The sequence below is a fragment of the Setaria italica genome, chromosome VII (assembly GCF_000263155.2).
Source record: "Setaria italica strain Yugu1 chromosome VII, Setaria_italica_v2.0, whole genome shotgun sequence".
NCBI lineage: Eukaryota > Viridiplantae > Streptophyta > Magnoliopsida > Poales > Poaceae > Setaria > Setaria italica.
In genome coordinates this window covers 18,837,717-18,861,556 of record NC_028456.1, presented here as the reverse complement: position 1 = coordinate 18,861,556, position 23,840 = coordinate 18,837,717, and the positions used below count along the sequence as shown (strand labels likewise).

General features: G+C 49.7%; 2 protein-coding genes and 2 pseudogenes across 2 annotated transcripts; 2 read left to right on the top strand and 2 right to left on the bottom strand.

Moving 5' to 3' along the window:
- The first annotated feature begins 7,580 nt into the window (after positions 1-7,580).
- On the top strand, positions 7,581-10,199 carry LOC101771155 (probable BOI-related E3 ubiquitin-protein ligase 2). Its single transcript, XM_004975439.2, has 3 exons — positions 7,581-7,734; positions 7,826-8,225; positions 8,350-10,199. Exons 1-3 carry the CDS (start codon positions 7,676-7,678, stop codon positions 8,878-8,880), a joined length of 990 nt encoding a protein of 329 aa, XP_004975496.1. The 5' UTR covers positions 7,581-7,675; the 3' UTR covers positions 8,881-10,199.
- A 1,732-nt stretch (positions 10,200-11,931) lies between these two features.
- LOC111257952 lies at positions 11,932-12,781 on the bottom strand (annotated as a pseudogene).
- Positions 12,782-14,354: 1,573 nt separating this feature from the next.
- LOC101783989 lies at positions 14,355-17,257 on the top strand (annotated as a pseudogene).
- Positions 17,258-18,029: 772 nt separating this feature from the next.
- Positions 18,030-23,304, bottom strand: LOC101770767 (OTU domain-containing protein DDB_G0284757). The gene is made up of 10 exons (XM_004975438.4): positions 22,956-23,304; positions 21,473-21,647; positions 21,237-21,310; positions 20,588-20,642; positions 20,414-20,488; positions 20,085-20,158; positions 19,953-20,001; positions 19,088-19,172; positions 18,542-18,598; positions 18,030-18,420 (listed from the first exon to the last, which is right to left on the bottom strand). The coding sequence occupies exons 2-10, from the start codon at positions 21,638-21,640 to the stop codon at positions 18,371-18,373; spliced, it is 687 nt and encodes a 228-aa protein (XP_004975495.1). The 5' UTR covers positions 21,641-21,647; positions 22,956-23,304; the 3' UTR covers positions 18,030-18,370.
- Between the last annotated feature and the right edge of the window lie 536 nt (positions 23,305-23,840).

The following is a 23,840-nucleotide window of genomic DNA, read 5'->3' as shown; positions in this document are numbered from 1 at the left end:
CTGCGACAGTGCAGATAATAACATATGCGAGAGCTTTAATAAATGGATTGTTGAAGTAAGATTTTTTTCCTATCATTTTTATGCTAGAAATCGTTAGGAAGAAGGTAATGGTTAGGATCCAGGAACAAAGGACAAAGTGCGACGGATGGACACGGCTAATATGTTCTAGTATTTACAAGAAAATAAATTCATACATCAAGTTGATTGCAAATTGTGAAGCAATCTCGAATGGTGCAATCAAATTTGAGGTGAAGTATTTTACTGTGAGCACAGATATACTGTCAGGACTGCCTTGCCATCATGCTATATTATGCATACACTTGCTTACTAACAATATAGATGCATATGTGGCTGATTGTTACTCGGTAGAACATTTCAAGAGGACTTATGCACATTGCCTAGAACCTGCTGAGGGCATGCAACAATGGCTAACATTAGATAAAGCTAGACATGTAGCTCCAGAGTATGTGAAGCTTCATGGAAGGCCTAAGAAAGAGCGTACAAGAGAAGGACATGAAAAACCTAAAGCAACTAAGTTGTCAAAGGTAGGAACAAAAATTAAATGCAGCTGTTGTAAATGTACTACTCACAATAAGAGAACTTGCAAAGAATATAAAGCTCACCTGGCTGCACAAGGAGGAGGTGCAGGAACAGGGTAACCCTCCAGCGAAAGCACCGTCACAAAAGAAAAGCATGGTTAATTATTTTTTTTTCATGTTTTATATCTTTTTTCCTACCTAAATACACTTAAATCTAATTATGTACTATGCAGGTTGGTACAAAGAAGAGGAAGAAAAGTGACAGCACCAAGCTCTCCAAGGGACAATGCTCATCTTCCAATCTGCAGTCTGCTAATGCAAATGTCAGAACTCAGGAGCTTAGGAAGAAAAAGAACAACCTGCCACAACTATGCCTGGAAGGGCATGCCTGGAAGATTGAGATGATCAATTTGTGTGTTTCATTCATCTTTATTTTTTGGAATTCCTTATTTTGTTCCTTTTGCGAATCTCAGACATGTATGACTTATTCAATTTGTGTTTCAGAGTTTCGCATCTCTATTAATCATGTTAACCTGATAAGGGCATATATTTGCATCAAGTGTTGGAGTATGTGTGTATTATGGCCCAATAAGACCCATGTATGACTACTATATAGCTACCCCTCTAGGGTTAGCCCAATAGACAATGAATTACATCTCTATCATGGTATCAGCCTAGGTTTTCCCCTCACCTTCCTCTCCCAGCCGCCAGTACCAGGGCGCCGCCGCCGCCGCCGGCAGCCGTGGGCGCCATGGCCGGCGGCCCTCTTCCCCCTCCTCCCTCCTACTTCCCATCCCTTCCTTCCACATGGGCCCAAGTCGCCTCGGGAAGGCCTCCCGCGGGCGCGGCCGCCGCTTCCACGGCGCTGGCTGCCGTCGCCGGGATCCCTGGCGCGGGCGCGGATCCAACCCCCAGCGATGACGCGGGCCACGATGGGGCTCTGGACGGCGCGGACCAGGCCGCGGTCGCCGCTGCTGCCGCCGCTGCGGTCCAACGCGCGGGCGCGGGCGCAGGCGCCCCTGACGGCACCGCTGCAGCCGCCGCTGCGGCCCTCCGCGCGGGCGTCGATCCCGCCGGCGTGGATCCAGCCGCGACCGCAGCTGCTGCTCTCCGCCAGGGCGCGGGCGGCCCTGCGGGTGCGGATCCCACCGCTGCTGCTGCTGCTGGCTTCGACACGAAGCAGGCCCGCCTCCTCTGCCACCTCCTTACCGACACGAAGCAGGCCCTCCCGATTCAGCCCTCGCTGCGGCCCTCGTCGCCGCCCGGGCTGCTGCCGCAGAGGGCCAGGCACGCCTGCGCGCAGCAGCCCTGACCTGGGAGCGCGAGCGTGATGCGGTCGACGTCTTGGCCCGTCAGATCGCTGAGGCGGAGCAGCTCCTCGCCCACCCGGTTTACCACGACAGCACTGCCACCTCCTCCGGCTTCGGGGCTCCCCGTCCACCTGTGGTTGTCTGGACCGACCCGGCCGATCCACTCGTCGCGTAGCTACATTACCAGGCCGGGGGCATTCAGAACATCAAGAGCTTGGTCCCAGTCGTCCTCGACCGTGAGTCGACCTCCTACGCCCGCTGGCGGGACATGGTGCTGCTCATTGTCGGCCGATACACCGTCAACGACCATGTCCTCACTGACACCTTCCATGCGGCCGGGACAGATGCGTGGCTTCGCCTCGACAGCATCGTCCTGTCGTGGATCCTGGGAACCATGTCCCTCGACCTCCACAACCTCGTCCGCGGCACCCCCGACACCACCGCCCGCCGGGCCTGGCTGGCGCTCGAGGGCCAGTTCCTGGGCAACGCCGAAGCTCGGGCCCTTCGTCTCGACGTGAGCTTCCGCACCTTCGTCCAGGGCGACCTCTCCGTTGGCGAGTTCTGCCGGAAGATGAAGACCATGGCGGACTCCCTCGGTGACCTTGGCTGGGCCGTGGAGGACCGGATCTTGGTTCTCAACGTTCTTCGCGGCCTCAACGAGCGCTACGCCCACCTCCGCACCTGGATCACCCGGCAGCGGCCCTTCCCCACTTTCCTGGAGGTCCGTGATGACCTTGTCATGGAGGAGCTTACTCAGGGCATCCAGCCTAGGTCCCTTCCCGCGCCGGGCTCCTCGTCTTCCTCGACCGCTCTTGCCGTGACTCCTACGCCACGTCCCTCCGCTTCGCCACCGTCGTCCCTTCTTGGTCCTCCTCCTCCTGGGTCGAGCGGGGGGGGGGGGGGGGGGGGGCTGGGGCCCCCCCCCCCCCCCGGGGGGGGGGGGGTGGGGGGACTGGTTTTGGGGGGACCACCGGGGGGAAACCCGGGTTTTCACGGGGGTTTTTTTTGGCAATCTTTTTCCACCAAGGGTCAGGGGCGTTTCCCTGTGGGCCTTCCAGGCCACCGGCGACGAGCCTCGTCCACCGACCGCCATGCTCGCTGGCGCTGTACCGGTTGCTCCGTTTTCGTCGCCGTGGGCTCCACCTCCCGGGGCCTCGCCTGGGCCTGTCGGGTGGGACCCGACAGCCTTGGCCCGCTCTTTCGGCACCATAACCCTGACTCCTCCAGTCGGCCAGGACTGGATCGCCGACTCGGGTTCCACTTTCCATACTACACCCAACCTTGGTATACTCTCTTCTGTTCACCCTCCTTCTTCCTCCCACCCTTCGTCCATCATGGTCGCAAATGGCTCTTGTCTTCCTGTCACTTCCGTGGGTACCGCTCACACTCCCGGTTCTTTTCGGATTCCTGATGTTCTTGTTGCTCCCTCCATGGTTCACAACCTTCTTTTTATTCGCCATTTTACAGCTGACAATTCTTGTTCTGTTGAATTTGACTCCTCTGGTCTTACTGTGAAGGATTTGGCTACCCGGCGACCTCTTCTCCGATGTGACAGTACCGGGCCCCTTTACTCCCTTCGGTTTCCTGCGTCCACTCCTTCCGCTTCGCCCTCTGCTTCTTCAGCTGCTTTTGCCGCCACCACTTCTTCTACTACATGGCACCGGCGTCTTGGTCATCCTGGCCGTGATGCCCTGACACAGCTTAGTCGTAGTTCCGACATACCATGTACCCAGGCTCATGATGAGCACCTGTGTCACGCGTGCCAACTGGGCCGTCATGTTCGCCTTCCGTTTCCTACCTCCTCTTCACATGCGACCCATATGTTTGATCTTGTACATTGCAACCTATGGACATCGCCTGTTTTGAGCATTTCTGGCTATAAGTATTATCTTGTTGTGGTTGACGATTTCTCTCATTATTCTTGGACTTTTCCCTTGCGTGCCAAGTCTGATGCTTTCCCCTTGCTTGCCCACTTCTTCGCCTGGGTGTCCACTCAGTTCGGCCTCACCATCAAGGCCGTCCAATGTGACAACGGCCGCGAGTTCGATAACACCACCTCCCGTGCCTTCTTCCTCTCTCACGGTGTGCAACTACGCATGTCATGTCCCTATACCTCCTCCCAGAACGGTAAGGCTGAACGCATGATTCGCACCACGAACGACACCATGCGCTCTCTTCTGTTCCAGTCTTCTCTCCCTGCCCCCTTCTGGGCTGAGAGTCTTCACACCTCCACCTATCTCCTTAACCGCCTACCTTCCGTTGCCTGCCCCACTCCCACTCCACACCACGCTCTTTTCAGTACCTCCCCCCGCTACGATCACCTTCATGTCTTCGGGTGTGCGTGTTATCCTAACACCACTGCCACCGCTCCTCATAAGCTGGCTCCCCGTTCGACTCAGTGTGTCTTCCTCGGGTACTCCCCGGATCACAAGGGGTATCGTTGCTTTGACCTCTCCTCTCGACGGGTCCTCATCTCTCGCCACGTGGTGTTTGACGAGTCCGTCTTCCCTTTCTCCACCACCTCCCCAGCCCCTTCCACCTCCGACCCTGATCTCTCCTCCCTGTTTCCCACTGACCCGGTGGACCAGCCACCGCTGACGTTGTGTCCTGCAGGTACTGCTCCACCGTGGCTTTCACCGGGCTCGACGTCCACCGGTGCTGCCCCTGACCCTGTGCCCAGCGAGGGTCCGACGGCGCCAGACTCTGGTGCTACCCCTACCCCTCCGCCCTGCGCGGGGCCGGAGGCACCGCCCTCAGCACCTGTTGCACGGTTCGCGCAGCCAGTGCGCGTCTACCAGCGCCGGGCGCGGCTGGCTCCACTACACCTGGAGCCGGCCACGCCACCACCGTCGCCGCCTCGGTCACCGCCTGTGGACTCTTCTCCGCCGGCGACGCCTACACCACCACCTCCGCCGGCCCCGACTGCCCGTGTCGCGCCGTCGGTGTACCATCCGCCTCTCCTACACCGGCACCCGCGTCATGTTCACCCTATGGTGACGCGACATGCGTCTGGTACCCTGCAGCCCCGGGCTCTTACAGCGATGCCCGGCGAGCCGCAGGTCTCTCCTGTACCCTCCTCCGTCCGCGGCGCCCTGTCGGACCCTCACTGGCGCCGCGCGATGGAAGAGGAGTACGCGGCGCTCCTCGCCAACCAGACTTGGGATCTGGTGCCCCGTCCGCCTGGCTCCAACGTCGTCACCGGCAAGTGGCTCTGGACACACAAGCAGCGGGCTGATGGTACCCTCGATCGGTACAAGGCCCGTTGGGTTCTCCGGGGTTTCACTCAGCGCCCTGGTGTCGACTACGACGAGACGTTCAGTCCGGTGGTCAAGCCAGCTACCGTCCGGACTGTTCTCTCACTGGCTCTCTCCCGCTCCTGGCCCGTGCATCAGCTCAACGTCAAGAACGCCTTCCTGCACGGTACTCTGACTGAGACAGTTTACTGCAGCCAGCCAGCGGGTTTCGTTGATTCTTCTCGGCCTGATATGGTCTGCCGGCTCAACAAGTCACTCTATGGCCTCAAGCAGGCCCCTCGAGCTTGGTATTCGCGGTTTGCTGCCTACCTACTGACGCTGGGTTTTGTGGAGGCCAAGTCCGATACTTCTCTGTTTATCTATCACCATGGTGCTGAGACTGCTTATCTGCTGCTCTATGTTGATGACATTGTCCTCACTGCCTCGAGTCCATCCCTCCTACGGCGGATCATCACCTCACTTCAGCAGGAGTTCGCTATGAAGGATCTGGGTGTGCTCCATCACTTTCTCGGGGTCACCGTTGAGCCTCGTCCGGTCGGCCTCTTTCTTCACCAGCGGCAGTATACTCTTGATATCCTGGAGCGAGCTGGGATAACTGACTGCAAGCCCTGCTCCACTCCAGTTGACACTCAGGCCAAGTTGTCAGAGGCCGACGGCACTCCTGTGACAGATGCTACTACGTACCGGAGTCTGGCTGGGGCCCTTCAGTACCTCACCTTCACCAGGCCGGATATCACTTATGCGGTTCAGCAGATTTGCCTCCACATGCATGATCCCAGGGAGCCCCATCTCACTGCTCTCAAGCGCCTACTCCGTTACCTCTGGGGCACTGTGGACTACGGCCTCCTCCTTCACAGGTCTCCCTCCACTGACCTCGTTGTCTACACCGACGCTGACTGGGCCGGGTGTCCGGACACTCGACGCTCTACCTCCGGCTACGCCGTCTTTTTGGGCGGCAACCTGGTGTCCTGGTCGTCCAAGCGTCAGCCGGTGGTCTCCCGCTCCAGTGCCGAGGCGGAGTACCGCGCTGTCGCTATCGGCGTGGCAGAGGCATCATGGCTTCGGCAGCTCCTTACCGAGCTCCACACTCCTCTCTCCCGGAGCACTCTTGTCTACTGCGACAACGTCAGTGCGGTGTACCTCTCCACCAACCCTGTTCAGCACCAGCGGACCAAACATGTGGAGATCGACCTTCACTTCGTCCGGGATCGAGTCGCCATCGGCGATGTTCGGGTCCTCCATGTCCCGACCACCTCTCAGTTTGCCGACATCTTCACCAAGGGCCTCCCGTCACCTACATTCACCGAGTTTCGCTCCAGCCTCAACATCACCTGTGGCTAGTTGCGTCTGTGGGGGGGCTCGTGTGTGTGTCCTTCTTCTTTTCATGTCCAGTCTGCAACTCCGCTGCGTCGGTAGTTCAGACTGCGGGGGAGTGTTGGAGTATGTGTGTATTATGGCCCAATAAGGCCCATGTATGACTACTATATAGCTACCCCTCTAGGGTTAGCCCAATAGACAATGAATTACATCTCTATCATCAAGACCAATCGACCACATGGCAGCTGTGAAAAAAGTCTGAATTCTTGAAGTCATGAGCTCCCCAGTCCACAAATTAACAACACTACTCCTGGCTAAGCTATTGATTACCTGTTGGTGAAGATCGAGCAGGCCAAAGCAGAAGCTCCTGACATATAGCAGTAGCATGCACCTCCTGGTTAAGCAATTCGTGCCTACTCCCGTTTTCTAGCTCATGGTTGCCGCCGCCGCAATGCCACCGGCTAACACCAGCGCCTTTTCCTTCTCCTCCACTCTTCAGCAGCAGGACACCCAGGAAGGAGACGGGATGGGAAACTAACTCATCCCACAATGTTTATTCCCTTGTTGTTGCTCAGCATGCCTTGCACCCTAGCTCGATGTGGCAACGGGGGAGCTCAATGCGGCGGCGCTGGAGCTAGATGTTGCGGTCGACAGGCTTGATTCGGTGGCCAACAGGGCTCGAGTGGTGGCGCTGGAGCTAGATGTTGCGGTCGGTAGGCTTGATTCGGTGGCCAGCGGGGCTGAAGCTGCAGCGGTGCTCGATTCGGCGGTGGCGGGGTTCAATTTGTCCACAGCGACGCTCAATTTCGTGGTGATGGAGCTCTCGATTCAGCTGCGGTGGGTGTCGATTTGCCTACAACAGAGGTCGATTTGGTGGTGTTGGAGCTCAATTCAATGCGGCTTGGGCGGCTCACACGAGCACACGATTAATGGAAGGCTTGCTGGAGCTGTTGGTCCGCTGGCTGTTGTGTCCAAGTATTAGTCAGCTGATTACATGGCATAAACCGTTGTTAAACCGAGGTGGGATGAATAATGCACCAGTTTAATTAGTTAGAGGATTGATTTGCACCGATAAGAACATAAACGATTGGAGTCACACTTTTGTGATACATAGCACGAAAAATACACTTGTGTGTATATATAACCTCCCTCTCTCGCTCCCACGCCACGCCGCCTGCGTCTAACCAACTCTCCTCATCCACTTTGCGCTTCCCACCCAACGCCCACTTCCCCTTGCTTCGCGTTGGCGCCATCCATGGCAGTGCAGGCGCGCCACCTCTCCCACGCTTTCCCCCCCTACCTCCACTCCTTCAGGTAACAACCTCTTGCCCTGCTTTCCTCCGCTGTGTGATCGATCATTGTCCCAGGATCGGTCTCTGATCTTGTACGCTCCGCACTTCCGCAGGGCTATGGACGACGTGGGGGTGGTGCCGGGCACGGCGTTCTTCGACGAGTACGGCTTGAGCGCGCCGGCGCCAGGGCTCGGCGGCACGCCGGTGCTCGGTGACTTCCCGCGCAGCGAGCTGACGTGCAACTACGGTTTCGAGCCGAGGAAGCGGCCGCGCGTGACGGCGGAGGCGGCGGGTTCCTTGGAGGATCGCAGCGTGGTCCTGCCCCCGGCGGTGGCGCAGGAACTTGTGGCGGCAGTGCCAGTGGGCAACGGGCAGAGAAGGGCGGCGGGTTCCGGCACGGCGTCCACGAGCGGGAGATTGGCCAATGGCGCCGCCGTCTCGCAGCCGCAGGGCCTCCTGTCGAGGCTGTGCTACCACCAGGACGCGGAGATCGACGCGCTCCTAACACTCGAGGTACGTACGGGGATTTTTCGTATCGATGATTTTAACTCTGGTGGTTGATTGGAATTTGGAATCGATTTCTTAATTTGGTGGGATTGTTTTCTGATCGGCGTGGCTGTGATTCGTGTTCCTGCAGAGCGAGAGGATGCGCGCGGTGCTGGAGGCGGCCCGGCGCAGGCACGCCCGGGCGCTGCTGGCGGCCGTGGACCGCGCCGCGTCGGGGCGGCTGCGCGCGGCGGAGGCCGAGCTGGAGCGCGCGCTCCGCCACAACGCGGAGCTGGAGGAGAAGGCCCGGCAGATGGGGGCCGAGTGCCAGGCGTGGATGGACGTCGCCCAGAGCCACGAGGCCGTCGCCGCCGGCCTCCGCGCCACGCTCGACCAGCTCCTGCAGTCGCCTCGCGCGGCAGCCGGCGCGATTGGCGCTGCCCGCGAGGGTGACGCCGAGGACGCGCAGTCGTGCTGCTTCGAGGCGCCGGCGGCGGGCGCCGGCGCGGCGTCCAGGACCGCAGCGTCGTCGTCGTGCAGGGCGTGCGGCGGCGGGGACGCGTGCGTGCTGCTGCTCCCGTGCCGGCACCTGTGCCTCTGCCTCTCGTGCGAGGCCGCCGTGGACGCGTGCCCCATCTGCGCCGCCGCCAAGAACGCCTCGCTCCATGTCCTGCTGTCCTGAAGCCTCCAGCATCATCCGAGCACACACGGTGCACGCGTCCCTCGCTCTATTCTCGCCGTCCACACCAGATCGCTCGATCAGACAAGATGCCAATGATCAGAATTGCAGTCTGGAAGCTGGGAAAGAGTGGCGCAAGAGCGACAGCGAATCAGCGCAAGAGAGACTGGAATTGTTCTTGCGACACCGTTGCCAAGATGACCTAACCTGCACGAAAAAGTGAATGGAGTTTGGCATCCAAGAAAAATGGAATCGTGGCTCTGATCCTCAGTTCAGTTACCGGACCGGCAAAAATGGTGTACCAGCAAGTGTTATGGGAAGAGTTGCAGTGTTCGTCAAGGAGAAGCAAATTTGGTTGGTTCATGAATATGGAAGCTGGGGTTGGTTCTCAGGGTACCATGTAAAAGCCAGCTTTCCATGCAGACAGTTCTGAATATTGAACATCTCAGGCGTTTTAGACTTCAGAGTTTACTGCAGGCGTTCTTTCTGAGAAGTTCGGCAACAATTTAACGAACCGTCAGAATCAATTGTTCCGGCATCATCAGTCTTCTGACGACCAATGGATATGGCCTCAAAATTGCATGGCAAATCAAAATTCTGCTTTAGAGCTGTATGTGTAGCGAGCGAACATCGGTGTTCCAAGGAGTTCAGATGACTGCAACGATCAAGGCGTTACCACGAAATGCAACACAGATTCTGAACGGTACAAGGGCCGAAAACTGCTGCAGAAATGAGACCAGCAAAGAGCCAGAGACTACAAAGTAACTGCAGGAAGCGATCTCTATCCGGGCAAAAGCTCTGCAACGTTACTGTGTATGCTATCCAAGATCCAGCGTGTACTGCTGCTTCAAGTTCTTGGCATGTGCAGATGAGGCTGCGTAATCACAGTTGCCCGGAGCCGGGGCCGGCATGGAACAAAACACTGCTGGAGACGTTCTGATTTCTCTAGCATTGCACTCTGAAAGGGAACATCTGATTAGGGACTTTGTCTTGTCCCGGAACTATTTCCTGGCCATATGTCGCCTTTGGCAGCATGGCGATTGTGCATGGCCAAGACTCAGAGCGTTGGGCCTTTGTGATACATGCATGTTCCTATGTGTCGTGGTCACTTAATTTCCCTCGTCAGCGACGAGTTCGTTTTTTTTTTTTGCCCCTTGTGAAACATAACGTGCATGAGCATTCTTTTTTCATTTTAGCTGAAAGATCATTTGGATTTCATCAGAACAAGTATATGCATATGCCGTCCAATCAGGTGCATCATATGCTCTCCCATTCGCTTAGTATTTTGTCTTTTTTCCTATACCGGAGATGAAGTTGAGTTACGTGAAAATTTTGTGGGGATAACTTAACCGATGGTGATTATTTAGTGCCTCTTTTGAGGCTTTCTTTATCCACTTGAACATATTTGCCTATTTTAACTGGATATCCCTTGTGCTGCTCATGTTACTGCAAAACAATCAAAAGTTGGGTAGGCAAACGAGCCACATGCATAATCTTTTTATACAACTTATTACATACGACTTAGAATTAGATGGCTCAAATCAAATCGCCAGCTGATGGTAGCTCATATATAATCTGGATGGTTTTTAAACACATGGTTCTATATGGATTTGTGTGCAAACGGTTGTATGGGAATCAGACCGCAATGAAACGGAATAGTAGTAAGACGATTTCAGCTAGGAATGTCGCGAGTTTCAGAGAGGTTCTATACGAGCTTCAGAAGAAAGAAAAAATCTATCCAAATCATTTAGTTTTGGAGGGGCTCCGTCTCCATCACAGATTAATGGAGATTTCGTCGAGGTTTCATACGGATGCCATTAGAATGTGATCAGCTCTGATCGATTGGGTCGATGAACAAGAGCACCAAGATGTGAGCGCAAGGTGTAGTGTACTGATGCGTAGTAGTACGTCCTTGAAATTTCTTATACCCGAGACGAGTTGCGTGCTCCTTGGATCCGTCTCCTCTTCGTTCATCGAATGCGGCACCACCGACTGCCCACCCCGATGCCAATAGTCCTTGCCAGTGTGCAGTGCTGAGTGCTGACTCGCACCCATTGACTAGCAGCCACCAGGACCGCCCGGCGCTGCTTCCTCCGATCCCAGTCTCCACGCCACGCCGGCCGTGTAGTCCCCGCGTGTCCCCACGCACGGCGCCACGCGCGTTCGTGCGCGCGTCCACTTCATTCAGCGGCGCGGTCGCCGGCCGCGGCACGTCGCGCTTCAGCTTAGTCAAGTCGCGCAGGACCCTGCCGTTGCCGGCCACTCACCGCGCGCCCGGCACCGGAGTCTCTCGCACGGAAAAGCGCGTGGCTGACCGAGGAATCCGAGCGAAAAAGGACGCTCTTTCCACGTCCTCGCGGGAAGTCGGGACACGGCCGTGCGCGCGCGTACGCGGCCTGACTGCGTGTACGTAGTCTGCAGAGCTGCGCGCCGTCCAAGTCCATCGGTTTCCTTGATTGCCTAATGGTTGGCATCGTATGGAACCACAGTCTGGTGTGGTGTGATCGTGATCGAGAGAGAACGGACGGAGAAAAAGTGGCGCCGCACGGTGCTGACGAAGGACGCAGGTCGGAGCCGGAGTTGCTGACTGCTTCCCGCTTGTAATTCGTTCTTAAGAGATTGATGACAGTAAGCTGTCACGTGTTTGAGTTTGACTAAATATATAGTTTATCATGTAAGCTGGATTTTCCCCGTAGTACAATACACACACAATATTAAGGGCGAAGTGTTTCTTCCAACCGTCATGGACATCTTGTAAAAAACCCCTCACTTCTTTCATAATTAGCCCTCAATCCTAAAATTATCTTAAAAAATCCCTCACTTCTTTCATAATTAACCCTCAATCCTAAAATACTCGGCACTCTTTATCCACACCTCCGTCCCACCCGTCCGTGCTCGGCGGCATGTACGACTCATCGTCCGCCTCTTACTCACTCTCTCAGTCTGTCTCCAACCATGACTCCTGACCCGGCAATCCGACACGCGACGCTAGTGGCATAGCGCTCGAACCTTTATCCCTCGCCGTCCAGCTAGTACCAAGATGCACCCGGCCTTCTAGAGCTCGCTGCTGACGATCATCGCCATTGAATTGTTGCTCCCAGCCGCGACCACCACCCGCCTTGCCGCCACAGGTGGGCTACTCGAGCTCGTCGAGCTCCTGCAGCTCCTCTCGCCGCCACTCGGGCGCTGCAGCATGGCTCTAAAAGGGAGCGAGAACGTGCCCGGTTATGCCACCATGGTACCCTCGGTGAACACCTACCGACCTACGTGGAGAGGAGGAACACATGTCGGGCCACAGTGGCGATGACGCCAACGGTGTCCCCAACTCGAAGCCTGTAGAGAATGTAGAGAGCTGGGACGACAAAGCCTACCATGGTGTGCACCGTGAGGCGGAGCCGCCCGTCGAGGCTTGGGAAGATGGGCGCAATTAGGTTGGGCTTACCGGGACGTTGCAAGTAGGAAACCTGGCGAGGGCGAGGAGGTAGGGGAGAAGGAGTACCGCGATGGCGATATCTGAGAGCGGGATCGTGGTGGAAAAGGCCAACACGGCGGTCATGCTCAGCGTGTTGAGCTTCTTGGTGGAGAAGATGTAGTGGTATGCTCAGCGTGTTGAGCTTCTTGGTGGAGAAGATGTAGTGGTGGTACGGACGTGCTGTTTGGAGGGGTGTGTGTGCCCATGGATGACAGCATGATGCCGCACCCGCTGTTGGGCCAACACCTTGCACGCGAGTGAGCAAGCGACACTGCCAGGGAGTACAGTGCGCATTGCGGTGTCGATTTGGCTGGATGCTAGAAGCGATAGCAAACGACATAGATGTTTGGTCCTCACGAGAGCGGTGAAGTTCATATGAGGCAGCGTGGCACAGGAGGATGTGGCGAGCTGTGGTGCTCTGGCAAGCGCCATGTGGGCTAGGACAAGATTTGAGTTTGGATTATTTTACTTACCCGGGAGAATAACGCAGGAGAGAGCTAGCGAGTCCTTTGTGTTTGGTTACACTTGTTGTTGAGTTGCGAGCTGCTTAGGCTCAGCGATCAGCTCCCCAGCGCCGTACTGACATGAATAATGGATGGGGGCAACGTCAAACCCGAAGCTTCTAAGAAAGTGCATACTCAATTTAACAAATAACGATCCGGTCTGCATGTTTCTTTTTCACTAGCGGATTGACTTGAGAACGGGTAGAACCCTGTAACAACGCACGGACATTTCTGCTACTTCATCCATTTATTTTTATAAGACGTGATATGACGTGACACGATCTCCCAAATTACGCTTTGACCATTAATTTATCTTATATTATATTGTTTATGGTTATAAATTTATAATCATTGGAGAGTACATTTGATTACAAATCCAACCATCTTAAATTTACATCATAAAAATAAAAAATTATTGATCTAGTAAAGTTTGAATCTTGATATCCATGTAAATGGAGGGAGCGTGGAGAATATTATATTATTACAACGCGTTAATAATTTAGGTTGATCCTACATGTCATTATAATATATGATTCTGCATGTCATTATATCAAATCTTAAAAGGTTCAAGAATTATATGTCAAATATCAAATCTCTCGTCATATTTGACTAAGATATAACCTCATAAATAATAAGGATATAGAAAGAGAGAGAATTTAACATTACTACCTAAGCTGAGCTTGCGTCGGATTCGGAACATTCGCTTACCCTAGCTGAACTTGCGTCGGATACTCTCCTCCTGACACGTAGGAACACTAGTCGCAAAAAGTTTGTACTTTCCTCTTCGCACCTGTCTGCGGGTAAATACGTGGTGGAAACCAATGGAATCTTGGAAATTCCACTATCGACTGTCATATCGGAGATGTATAGTGTAAACACCGAGGTACAGTTCCTCTGTTATAGGTCCTGTTTGAGTTACTTTAGATACTAATTAGCAGTATTAAATATATGTTAATTACAAAACTAAATGCATAAATAAGGCTAATTTGCAAGATAAATCTATTAAATTTAATCAGTTTATGATTTGACTATGTGATGCTACATTAAATATGGGTTAATTATGAATTAATTAGTCTTAATAGATTTATCTTGCGAATTAGCCACGGCTTATACAATTAGTTCACATTTAGTGTATGGATCCAAACACCCCTTACTGTACGTCACCTACTGATAGTACTATCTCACTGCTATAAATGGGATCCAAACTAAAAATTAGTGTATGGATCCAAACACCTCCTTACTGTACGTCACCTACTGATAGTACTATCTCAGTGCAATAAATGGGATCATGTAGTTGCAACTGGAGTCATATTCGAGTTGTAATCGGTCTGCACTCAGAGTTGCAAATACTGTAGACTACCGACTTCCCTGAGTTAGGAATATCCTATTTACAACTCATAGTGTAGACCAATTACAACTCGAACTATGTCAGTTGTAACTGCAGGGTTGCATTTATTGCACTGAGATAGTACTGTTGGGAAGTAGGTGGTATCCAGTAAAACATGGACGGTTAAATGGAAAATATTACGAGGTAAGTAACTACATAGCTGCTTACACCGTACATCCCCGATCAGACAGTCCAGTATCGAGGATTCGCCGTCCAAGTGGTTTCCATATTCTCCCGCTGTCTGCTCCCCGATTCCCCAGTTCGGAGCCAAGGAGACTACCCGTCGGCCGTGAGGCCGTCTAATCCAGTGCGTGGGCGCCTGTGCTGCCGGTTAGTACCAGTGATTTCAGTCCCCTATTCGCCGTTGTTCTTCTTCGCTAACTTAGAAAACTCCAACTTGCAGCCGCGCTGTGTGAAATCGCTGCTGGCGATGGAGGCGCCGGGAGGGGAGGTGTCTGGGAACAGGTCTTCAAGTGCATCACCATCGGTGACGCAGGTCTGTCACTTTGGCATCCTGGCCTCTCCCTATCCAATATGTTGGTTAGATCCCTCCTCTTGTTCCTTCCGTGGGATCAGAGGAGATAAATTTCCCTGTTATTGATTGATTGCTGCGTGCAGGCGTGGGGAAGTTGTGCCTGCTCCTGCAGTTCACGGACCAGAGGTTCCGACCTGAGCTCGATCCCACCCTCGGTTGCGATTGTAGCATGCGCATTGTCGACATCAAGGCAAGCCTACCAAGCTCCAGATTTGGGACACGGTCTCTGCTCATAATCACCCATCCTTCTTTTTTAAACGCTGCTTCTACTTCCTGCAACTAATTAATTAACCTACAATGCAATTATTTGAAATGCCTGCTCATGCTATTACTATATCATTATTTTACAGGCTGGCCAGGAATTATACAGATATATTAATAAGTCATACTACAGAAGAGCTGCTGCGGCCATCTTGGTTTATGACATCACCAGGTAACTGTGCTGTTTAAGCTTCTGCATACATACAATGCTCCTTATATATGCTTGACTAACCTGAACAATCAGGAGGGAGACTTTTGATCATGTTGCAAGGTGGCTGAAAGATGCAATGGAGGTTGCACCAGCCAATCTGACCGCAATTCTAATTGGAAACAAATGTGGTCTGTCTGATAGACGCACTGTCAGTTATGAGGAGGATGAAAGTTTTGCCAAGACGCATGGGCTCTTCTTTATGGAATCATCAGCAAAAACTGCTCACAATGTGGAGGAGGTGATGTTTTATCCTTAGTGATTTTGGTACAATTGCACAGTTTGTTCCTCTTGGGAACTAGTAAAAAACACATGCCATGGTGCAGGCATTCACTATGGCTGCTAGAACAGTATGCAAGAAAATCAAAGATGGAGTACTAGATATTGAATACATTCCTGGCTCCGTGTTATGTGCTTATGGTGCCACACGTCTAATGTTATGTTTTTAGACAACAGAAAAGTGCTCATTTTTGTGAATAGCATTTCAGTGTGTGGCATTGGTGTTACTAAAAGAGTTCTGATTTGGGTGTTTCACCCATTTCTTTTACAAAATTGATCTAATTCTTTTACATAAAACATAATAGTATATTGCCTGAAGAAAAATTACTAAGCAGCCACCTATGTATGCCCTCCTAATTTGAAATTAGCAATACACCTAAGCAGCCGCCTATGCCCTCCTAACTACCGTTTACCACAATTCGGTGCTGGTCTAAATGCCACAGTATCGCCTAGCTGAACACTGGACATAGGATTGAGTGATAAACATTTCATTTTTGTTTTGGGTTGGGAAAAAGGGAAATGATTTGGGAGCTCCACGAGTGACCTTTTGTCCTGGACAGTAATAAGAAACATAATTGTGCCCTTCTTATGTCATTCAGTCATCAGTATATGGGGTGATTGCACAATTTGCCTGCTCAGATAGGTTTAGCCTCAAAGTTATGATCAGATTATATTCTCTCCTATACTTTCAATTTCTGCTGGTTTGCAAACATTCTCCTGCTTGTGTTAAAATATGCCTTACTTTCATCTTATATATTTGTAGTCCAACTGGAGTGAGACTTTAGTTTTTTGTGCTTTTACTCTTATATATACCACTTACACATCCATAGTTTGAATATTCTCTACGCTCATGATATATTTCTTCAGCGTGATTATGAAACATAAGTCATTTGCTTAGTGCTAAGGTGCTGGTTACCACGGCTCATGACACGATAAAATGATCCCTTTACAGTGACTCTTATATCAAAGTAATTGATAAATTTTTCTGTTAAGACAATTTTCATCTTTTCGTAATTAATAAGGTTCTTCCGCACTAATCGATGCAGTTTGCTGGTTTGAAACTTTTGGTTGCTGAGCCATCCAGAGGTGATGGTTGCTGCAGCTAACTGGACCGAGACAAGTCCAATCCATGCTTGTGCCTTGTTAACTTGGATCCAGAATATCTAATTCCAAATCCTCATGTATTTATTGAGCGAAATCCATGAACCATGTTGATACTGTTTCTGATGCTCAATGAGATCATGTTCACTGAATTTAAGGGAAAACTGCTTCGTTTTGGCCTAGCTACTATACTTTTGACCAGTAAATCAAGATAGCGCACATGGTAGAGGAACTTAGATCAGGTCGCTACGGTTTTGGTGCCGTTTTTTTGCCTATTGAAACATCCGGTGTTGGTGCAGTGAATCGGCGTAGGTGTGCATGGTCTGGAAGATTCACGGTGGTTGGTTCGTCACAGCGCAGTTGTCCCATGGCCGCCGGCCTGCGCACGCAACCCCGGCACCTCCACCGCGCCCCTGGCCGCCGGTCTGCGGCCCGCGCGCCCCCGGCTGCGCCCGGGGCCGCGGCCTGCCGGCTGCCGCCGTGCGCGCTCCTCTGCCGCGCCCAGGACCGCGCCTGTTGTGCGCCGGCATCAGCACTGGAGAAGAAGCTGTGGCTTTTATTTTAAATGTTAATGCAGTTGTTGATAAACATTGAATCCATTTTTCCAAAATGTTAAAATAGGTTGTGAAAAATGTTGAAAGTGATATTTTTTTAACAAAAATGTTGATATACGTTCTTAAAAAATGTTGAATATAGTATATCTAAATGTTGATTTATTTCTCGAGAAACGTTGAATGTAATCTTCCGAAATATTAAATTTAGATACTTAATTTGGGTCTACTAATGGGCTTTAAAGCCACGTGCTTAACCAACTTTCAAGTTATATAGGAGCCCCGACCGCATAGCAATCCCCAGCTCGTCAAGCGCACGGCCCGTGAACCGCTCAACAAAACGCATCACGCCAATTATCAACAACACTACGCCATGCATTACCAACATGCAAGCGGTGAATTTGTTCACCTAAGTACCAAACCACGGCAATATAACAGAAATTGTCAGGGTCCAGGGGCGTTTTCAAGACAAATGATCAGCGGATGCCTTGAAAACAAAAGGGGTATACCATTATTTTAAGTTTAGATAACGCTACAAACTAAAAAAAAAAAATTCTCTTCGGCTTTCTTGTGCGGTTAATCGCTACCAATTTTCATGTATTTCCACCACCATAAAAAGACTAAACACGAGGTCAACTCTCCAATAAAAACACCTGTTGTCGCCGAAACAACAAACATTTCACGCCGCGAAAAAAAGAGACTACTCCAATAGGCACTAGTACACTACAATATATAAGCATTCAAATCAGTCAGTCAGGGTGTTCGCTGCTTGGTAGGCACATCCAGACATCATAAATGATATACATATTCAGGTATTGAAGCCATGCACCATAAAGCATACCAGCAAAAGGAAACTGTTCCAAAAATGAAGTGAATAATGGACTGATGAAGAGCACCAATATGTAGCTGTATAAATAAATAAAGAATATAACAACGAACGAATAGGGAAAGGTATACAATCAACCTGTTTGTCAGTGTAGGGTGTATATATTCACAAGGCTCAGGTCAGCATTGTAACTGTATCAGGTGCTGTATGCATGTATGATGCTGCCACAAGGAGCAAACACAACAGATTGTTCACTCCGAGCTATAGGGGATAAATCCACATAAGGGTTATCTCCAGGATGCCACCAGCCAACAGCGGTGTAAGTAAAGCATATTGACCCACCAGTATGAAGCAAAATCAACCGTGGTTATCAAAACAATAACCAGTGCTTCTTTCTAGGTTTGTACTTGCTAGGGATATCTGCACAGTGATAAGTAATTTCTTTTCTTAAAAGATGGACATAGATAGCAAGATGCAACCACATTAATGTATACCCAGACTTCGTACAAGCAAGTTACTACAAGTATATTGTGCTTCTCACCTCGAGCATCATACAGTGAGTTGTAGTGAACTTCTGACCAGAAACTTAGCCAAATCTCTGAAAAAAATATTTAAGATTTTGGGGTCAGTAATCATAGCTAGCTTTTCTTCAACTGATTTTGTATGTAAATCTATTGCGTAAGCGTGCAGTGATCATAAAGGTATATGCATGAGGTCTTCCAACAGATCCAAACATTAACTAATAATGATGATGAAACAGCACATTGTCAAAGTGATACGATGCAAAATCTAGTGGTCAGTTATCACAAGTGAGGTCCTCTATGCTAGTATGCAGAGGTGGCTGATAAGCAGTGGCGGAGCTTGAAGGAAAATTTAGAGGGGGCCAACAGTCTAGGGGTGGCCATTTAACCAAGCTTTATTAGCAAACTATACCTAAATACTGTCCCATCTAGTGGAGAAAACACAAAATCCGGGGGTGTTTGGGGGGGGGGGGCATGGCCCACCTTGGCCCCAATGAAGCTCCAACCCTGCTAATAAGCTAGTAGTCACTAATAAGTATTAGGGGCTTAATCCAAAAGAACCTTACCTCTCTGTGGAGTTTGATATTGCGGAACAATTTCAACAAAACAGGTATCTCTGAATGATGTTAGAAGACAGATCTTCGCAGCAAACTGCCAAAAGCAAAAGGAAAACATTAGACATCGTCACTCTCCAGGAAGAGTCATGTCGCACTACAGTAAATATGCGCAAAGGCTTCCCTTATATAGAGTATAAATCAATGAGCATGTGTATAATCAGAAGTATGGAACTTTTAGTGAAGCACAAAGAAAATATGTATAATCAAATGCATTACAACAATACCCACATCAACGTAAGGTGCATTTTGATATAGAAAGGTCAAAATTTTGCAAGTTTAGACAAACAATTAGTAAAATCAAATGCACTTTAGTGTACAAAAGTTTCATCAGTACTCCCCCCATTCCAAGAAGTCATTCTTAAGTCAAACCTTCTTTAGTCTGACCAAGTATATACAAAAAAGTACCAATATTTATGATAACAAATAAGTATCATTAGATTAAATCTATCATGAATTGTATTTTCGTAATATACCTATTTGGTGTAATAAATGTTGATACTTTTCGCTGTAAGGCCACACTTAGAAAAGTGACTTAGGACAAAACTAAATGACGTTTTTTTTTTGTGGTGGTGGTGGTGGTGTGGGGGTACATTTGTGTTTAAACTACTTTTCAAGACTTACTTTTACCAGAATATGCCTTATATTGATGGACGGTGGGAGTACAAATTACAAGAGTTAAGGTTTCTATTCTTAGTCATGCTTGTGGACAACATAGCTAATGTAATGGTTACAAATCTTGCAGTACTACAGTAAGTTGTGTGAAGAAGCTAAACAAATGATGGTTGAATTATAGCAGGGAGAAAAAAAAATTAACCTTGTCAGCAGCTGCTTGAAGTGTGACATGGTCACCCCATTCACCAGATCTGGAAAAGATGGTATTCAATGACACCACAATTCACAAACTTTAACTAATGAGCAGCAAAGCTATTACTAGGAAAATACATACTTCTTCATTTTCTTGCAATATTGTTTATATTTCATTGGAACATAACCTTCGTACAAGGAGTTACATTCCTTGAGCTGCACAAGAAGAAAAACAGCACACGTAATGTAAGCATGCGGGTTGCTCAGAACAGGAAGTATCAGATCAAAAAAGTTTCTTAATACACTCATAAGAAAATAGACATACTAATACAGTTAAGCACAGAGCAATGAAAATAAACCAAGGTAAAAAGCATGTGTTGCAGCATCCAAGAACTTGCAGTTGAACCATATCAGCTTGTTAAAATAGATTAAGAAAGTGGTACTTCCAATATGGCCAGCAGATTGACATACCTGCTTTACAATCTCCTTTCGAACATGCTTGTGATAATCAGGTGAACGGTATAGCTGGTCTGAGAGTGCACGAAACTACATAAACAAAAAAAGGCACATGAGCATATATTAAGAGTATAACATGATTATCTAATTTCGTCAGATACACAGAATGGGCACAAGAAGTTGTTGAACCTGACAATTTCCATCACCAGCTACTCTCACCTCGAACAAGCCATATGCATTTAGCCTACAAAAAACTCTTACATTGTGAAGATAAGTTTATATTCCGTCTATAACTGAAACAGGCACAATATATATAGACAATACTTCCATATCCATAATGTGCATAAAATAAACATATGGCTAATTATTGTTTGAAAACGCAGAATACTCTGTGAACAAAAAAATCAGAAAGAAAAGGATGCAATTTATATGTTTTATTAGGAGTTGGAGATGTATGATGGGAAACATATCCTATGTTGAATCTCGCCTGTTTGCTTGTGAATTCACAGTTTTCTACAATTTCTTCCCAACATTCCAGGTACATTCCCAAATCTCAAAACTCAATGGAAAACCTTGTACTTTGAGCCTTTAACTCAACAGCTACATATTGTATGATAAAAAAGAAGAACTCTACACTCTCAAGGATAGGGGTCTCTAAATTTTTACCAAAGATTAATAGGAGGATGGAGTTGTACAAATGTAAATGTGCAGAAAATTAATCCTTGAAAAATAAGACAAAATGCTGAAACACCTTTGCGAAAAATGAGGGCCTAATTTATAATAATAAATGCGAATGCTTTGGGAAAATTAAAGGAACCTAAAGCTCATGAAAAGTTACCTATCAAGAAGGCGATAATGGTCCATAGTGGCATCACTATATGTCGGGAAGAATGTATTAATCCGGGGAACATGCTACACACGTACATATAAAAATGAGTATCAGGTAAGAAGCCATCAATCTGTACCAGAAAGGAAGAGATTGCGCCTATGAAACAAACACCAATAGTACTGTGCAGGGAAGAAAAGGAAAAGGCAAAGGAATAAAAATAACATAAAAGGCATGAGACATCTCACAGGAATCGATGTTAAATTCGTAAGACGCTTGGCCATAGCACCATCTAACTTGGCATATTCTTCGGAGAGAACCATTGCAATCATCCTATCATCATCCGTCTCACTCCTCTGGCTGCTCATAGAGGTTGAGCTAGATGAGGCACCTCCCCTTGGAAACATGTGCGTCATCTCCAACCTAAAGGATGTCATGATAAAATTTATATTAAAAATGATGATGCGTTAAATCTGTTGGAAAAGATCTTGAAGAGTTCAAGGAATTGAATAGCTAAAAAGAAGGAAAATAAGGTATACAATTTACATGTACAACTACAGAAGTCAAGGAAGGCAACAGAACCTATAAAGCACATGGTGAAAATTTATATCTTTACTGGAGATGCAAACAAGAAAATAAAAGCATATGCTGGAAAAATGAGAGAGGCTTATCCGAATAAAGTTTACTGGGTACATGCTGGAAGAGAAGAACAATGATTTGCATAAACTTGCATGAATCAACATTTATCCACAGCAATCTCAGGTTCAAGATGACTCTGTCTGATGGGTATCTCAATATCTTTCTCCTCAAGCCCAATCTAACCATTCCTAAATCCTAAGTCCTTCAGTATACATTTAACACACATGGTATAATTAATTATCCATATGGACTTATAGTGATGTTCCATGTAATACTTAAATCTGTACCTATGGGCTGACAATGCCTTCCCAGAGGTAGGACTATATATGTGCAGTAGAGGCATTGATATTACACTTGAAGAACAAGGAGCCATGATGAATTCATGGATACTAAAATTTGCCTTAAATCGGATGTGGATCTCTCCTCAAGTCTAAGTGTGTTAGTTTCTCTGCTAGCTTCTTATAAAGTACTATGAAAAGGACAGGAGGACTAGTACACGTTCCGAAACGCGGAATTGCATCCTGTGGCTACAAATTGAGCGGCAATTGTTCACGATAAGGTTACTAGAAGACGAACAGGCGTTAGGAGCTTAATCTGAATGGTATCCAGTATGTACCCACTTTTTTCACGGTACCCCGCGGAAAAGATCCCAACAGATTTCGCTTTCCAGTATTGACTAACCATCTATCTCCCCCCTCCAATCATGCACAAAAAAGTTCATCTACAGTTCGCCGCTCATTATCGTAGTTTTCTACCAAAACAGCAAACTAGTTCGGGAATGCCCAGATAGCTCAATACTCTAGGCAAGAAAATTCCTCAATCGGACCCCAGCGCAAGGAACTAGCAAAAGATAGCTACCGTGTCAAGCCAAGCCCGCACGCGGCAGAGCCCTCTCTGGTAACCAATCTCGATTGGTTCGACTTGGTCCATCGCCAAGACGAAGATTCCCCAACAACCCAGATTGGGTTCAACTGCAATCGATCCCGTGCCCGCCGATCAGAACCCGAAGCCCCCACGCCGCCGTCACCCAGAGAATTACAGAAACGCCCGAAAATCCCCCAAAGAGAATAATCGAGAAGCGAGGAGCCATACCACCACCGGCAGCTGCAGCACGCAAGGGTAACGCCGGCGAGCTCGGCCGCGGTGGAGGGAAGAGGAGGGGGGGCCGCCGCTCCCGCCGCTTGCTGCAGATTGGGGGGGAACGCGCGTGGCGAGGGCCCGCCCGGTGCTGAAGGCTCTTGCGCGGGGTGTGGTGGCGGTCTGGCGGAGCGGGGACGAGACGACGACGCGTTCTCCTCCTCTCGCTTGTTGTTGGGAAGAGAAGAGAGGGCGCCGCGGCTGGCTTTGATTGCTTCCGTTCGATCGGTCGGTTGGGTTGCCCCTTTTTCTTGCGCTGGGCATGGGGAATGGGCTGCCGCGGTTTCTTCCGCGTACGGCCTTGCCTACTGCCCAACAACCCGCCGCGCGCGCCCGAGCCGCCGTTTCGTGATTAGTTTTCGCCGGGCCCCGCCGTCTCCGGGGGCGAACTGGTTTGACCGCCTGACGGGTGGGGGCGCATGCCCCGGGAAGGCCGACTTTTTTTTGTTTTTTAACCCTTTTTCCGAAAGATTCTCACAAATACGTCCCTGACGGAACCAATTCCAAAAATGGACCCTTAGCTTGGCGCCATCCACGCTGGCGCCAAGCTTACACGTCTCGGCGCCAGCCATCCTGGCGCCAAGCTCCATGCGCAGTTGCTGACGCGGATGCCAACGTGGCGGAGGCTTGGCGCCATCTGGCGCCAAGCCTTGGCGCCATGGATCTTGGCGTCAAGCCTTGGCGCCGTGCATCTTGGCGCCGAGCAATTTACCCCGTCCTCCTCCCGTTTCAAACGAAACAAGTATAATTATTTCAACTGGTTAGGATGTGGGCTTCTTATCCCAAAGATCTGAGTTCAAACCCCTATGTTGAATCTTTTTTTCTACATTTTATTTTTTT

Coding starts and splice junctions, on each gene's coding strand:
- LOC101770767 (XM_004975438.4), bottom strand. CDS start 21,640: ATGACGCACATGTTTCCAAGGGGAGGTGCCTCATCTAGCTCAACCTCT. Junction 20,489..20,587: donor CTGGTGATGGAAATTGTCAG/GTTCAACAACTT, acceptor TTGTTTATGTAG/TTTCGTGCACTCTCAGACCA. Junction 20,002..20,084: donor TATTGCAAGAAAATGAAGAA/GTATGTATTTTC, acceptor CATCTTTTCCAG/ATCTGGTGAATGGGGTGACC.
- LOC101771155 (XM_004975439.2), top strand. CDS start 7,676: ATGGCAGTGCAGGCGCGCCACCTCTCCCACGCTTTCCCCCCCTACCTC. Junction 7,735..7,825: donor CCCTACCTCCACTCCTTCAG/GTAACAACCTCT, acceptor GCACTTCCGCAG/GGCTATGGACGACGTGGGGG. Junction 8,226..8,349: donor ACGCGCTCCTAACACTCGAG/GTACGTACGGGG, acceptor GTGTTCCTGCAG/AGCGAGAGGATGCGCGCGGT.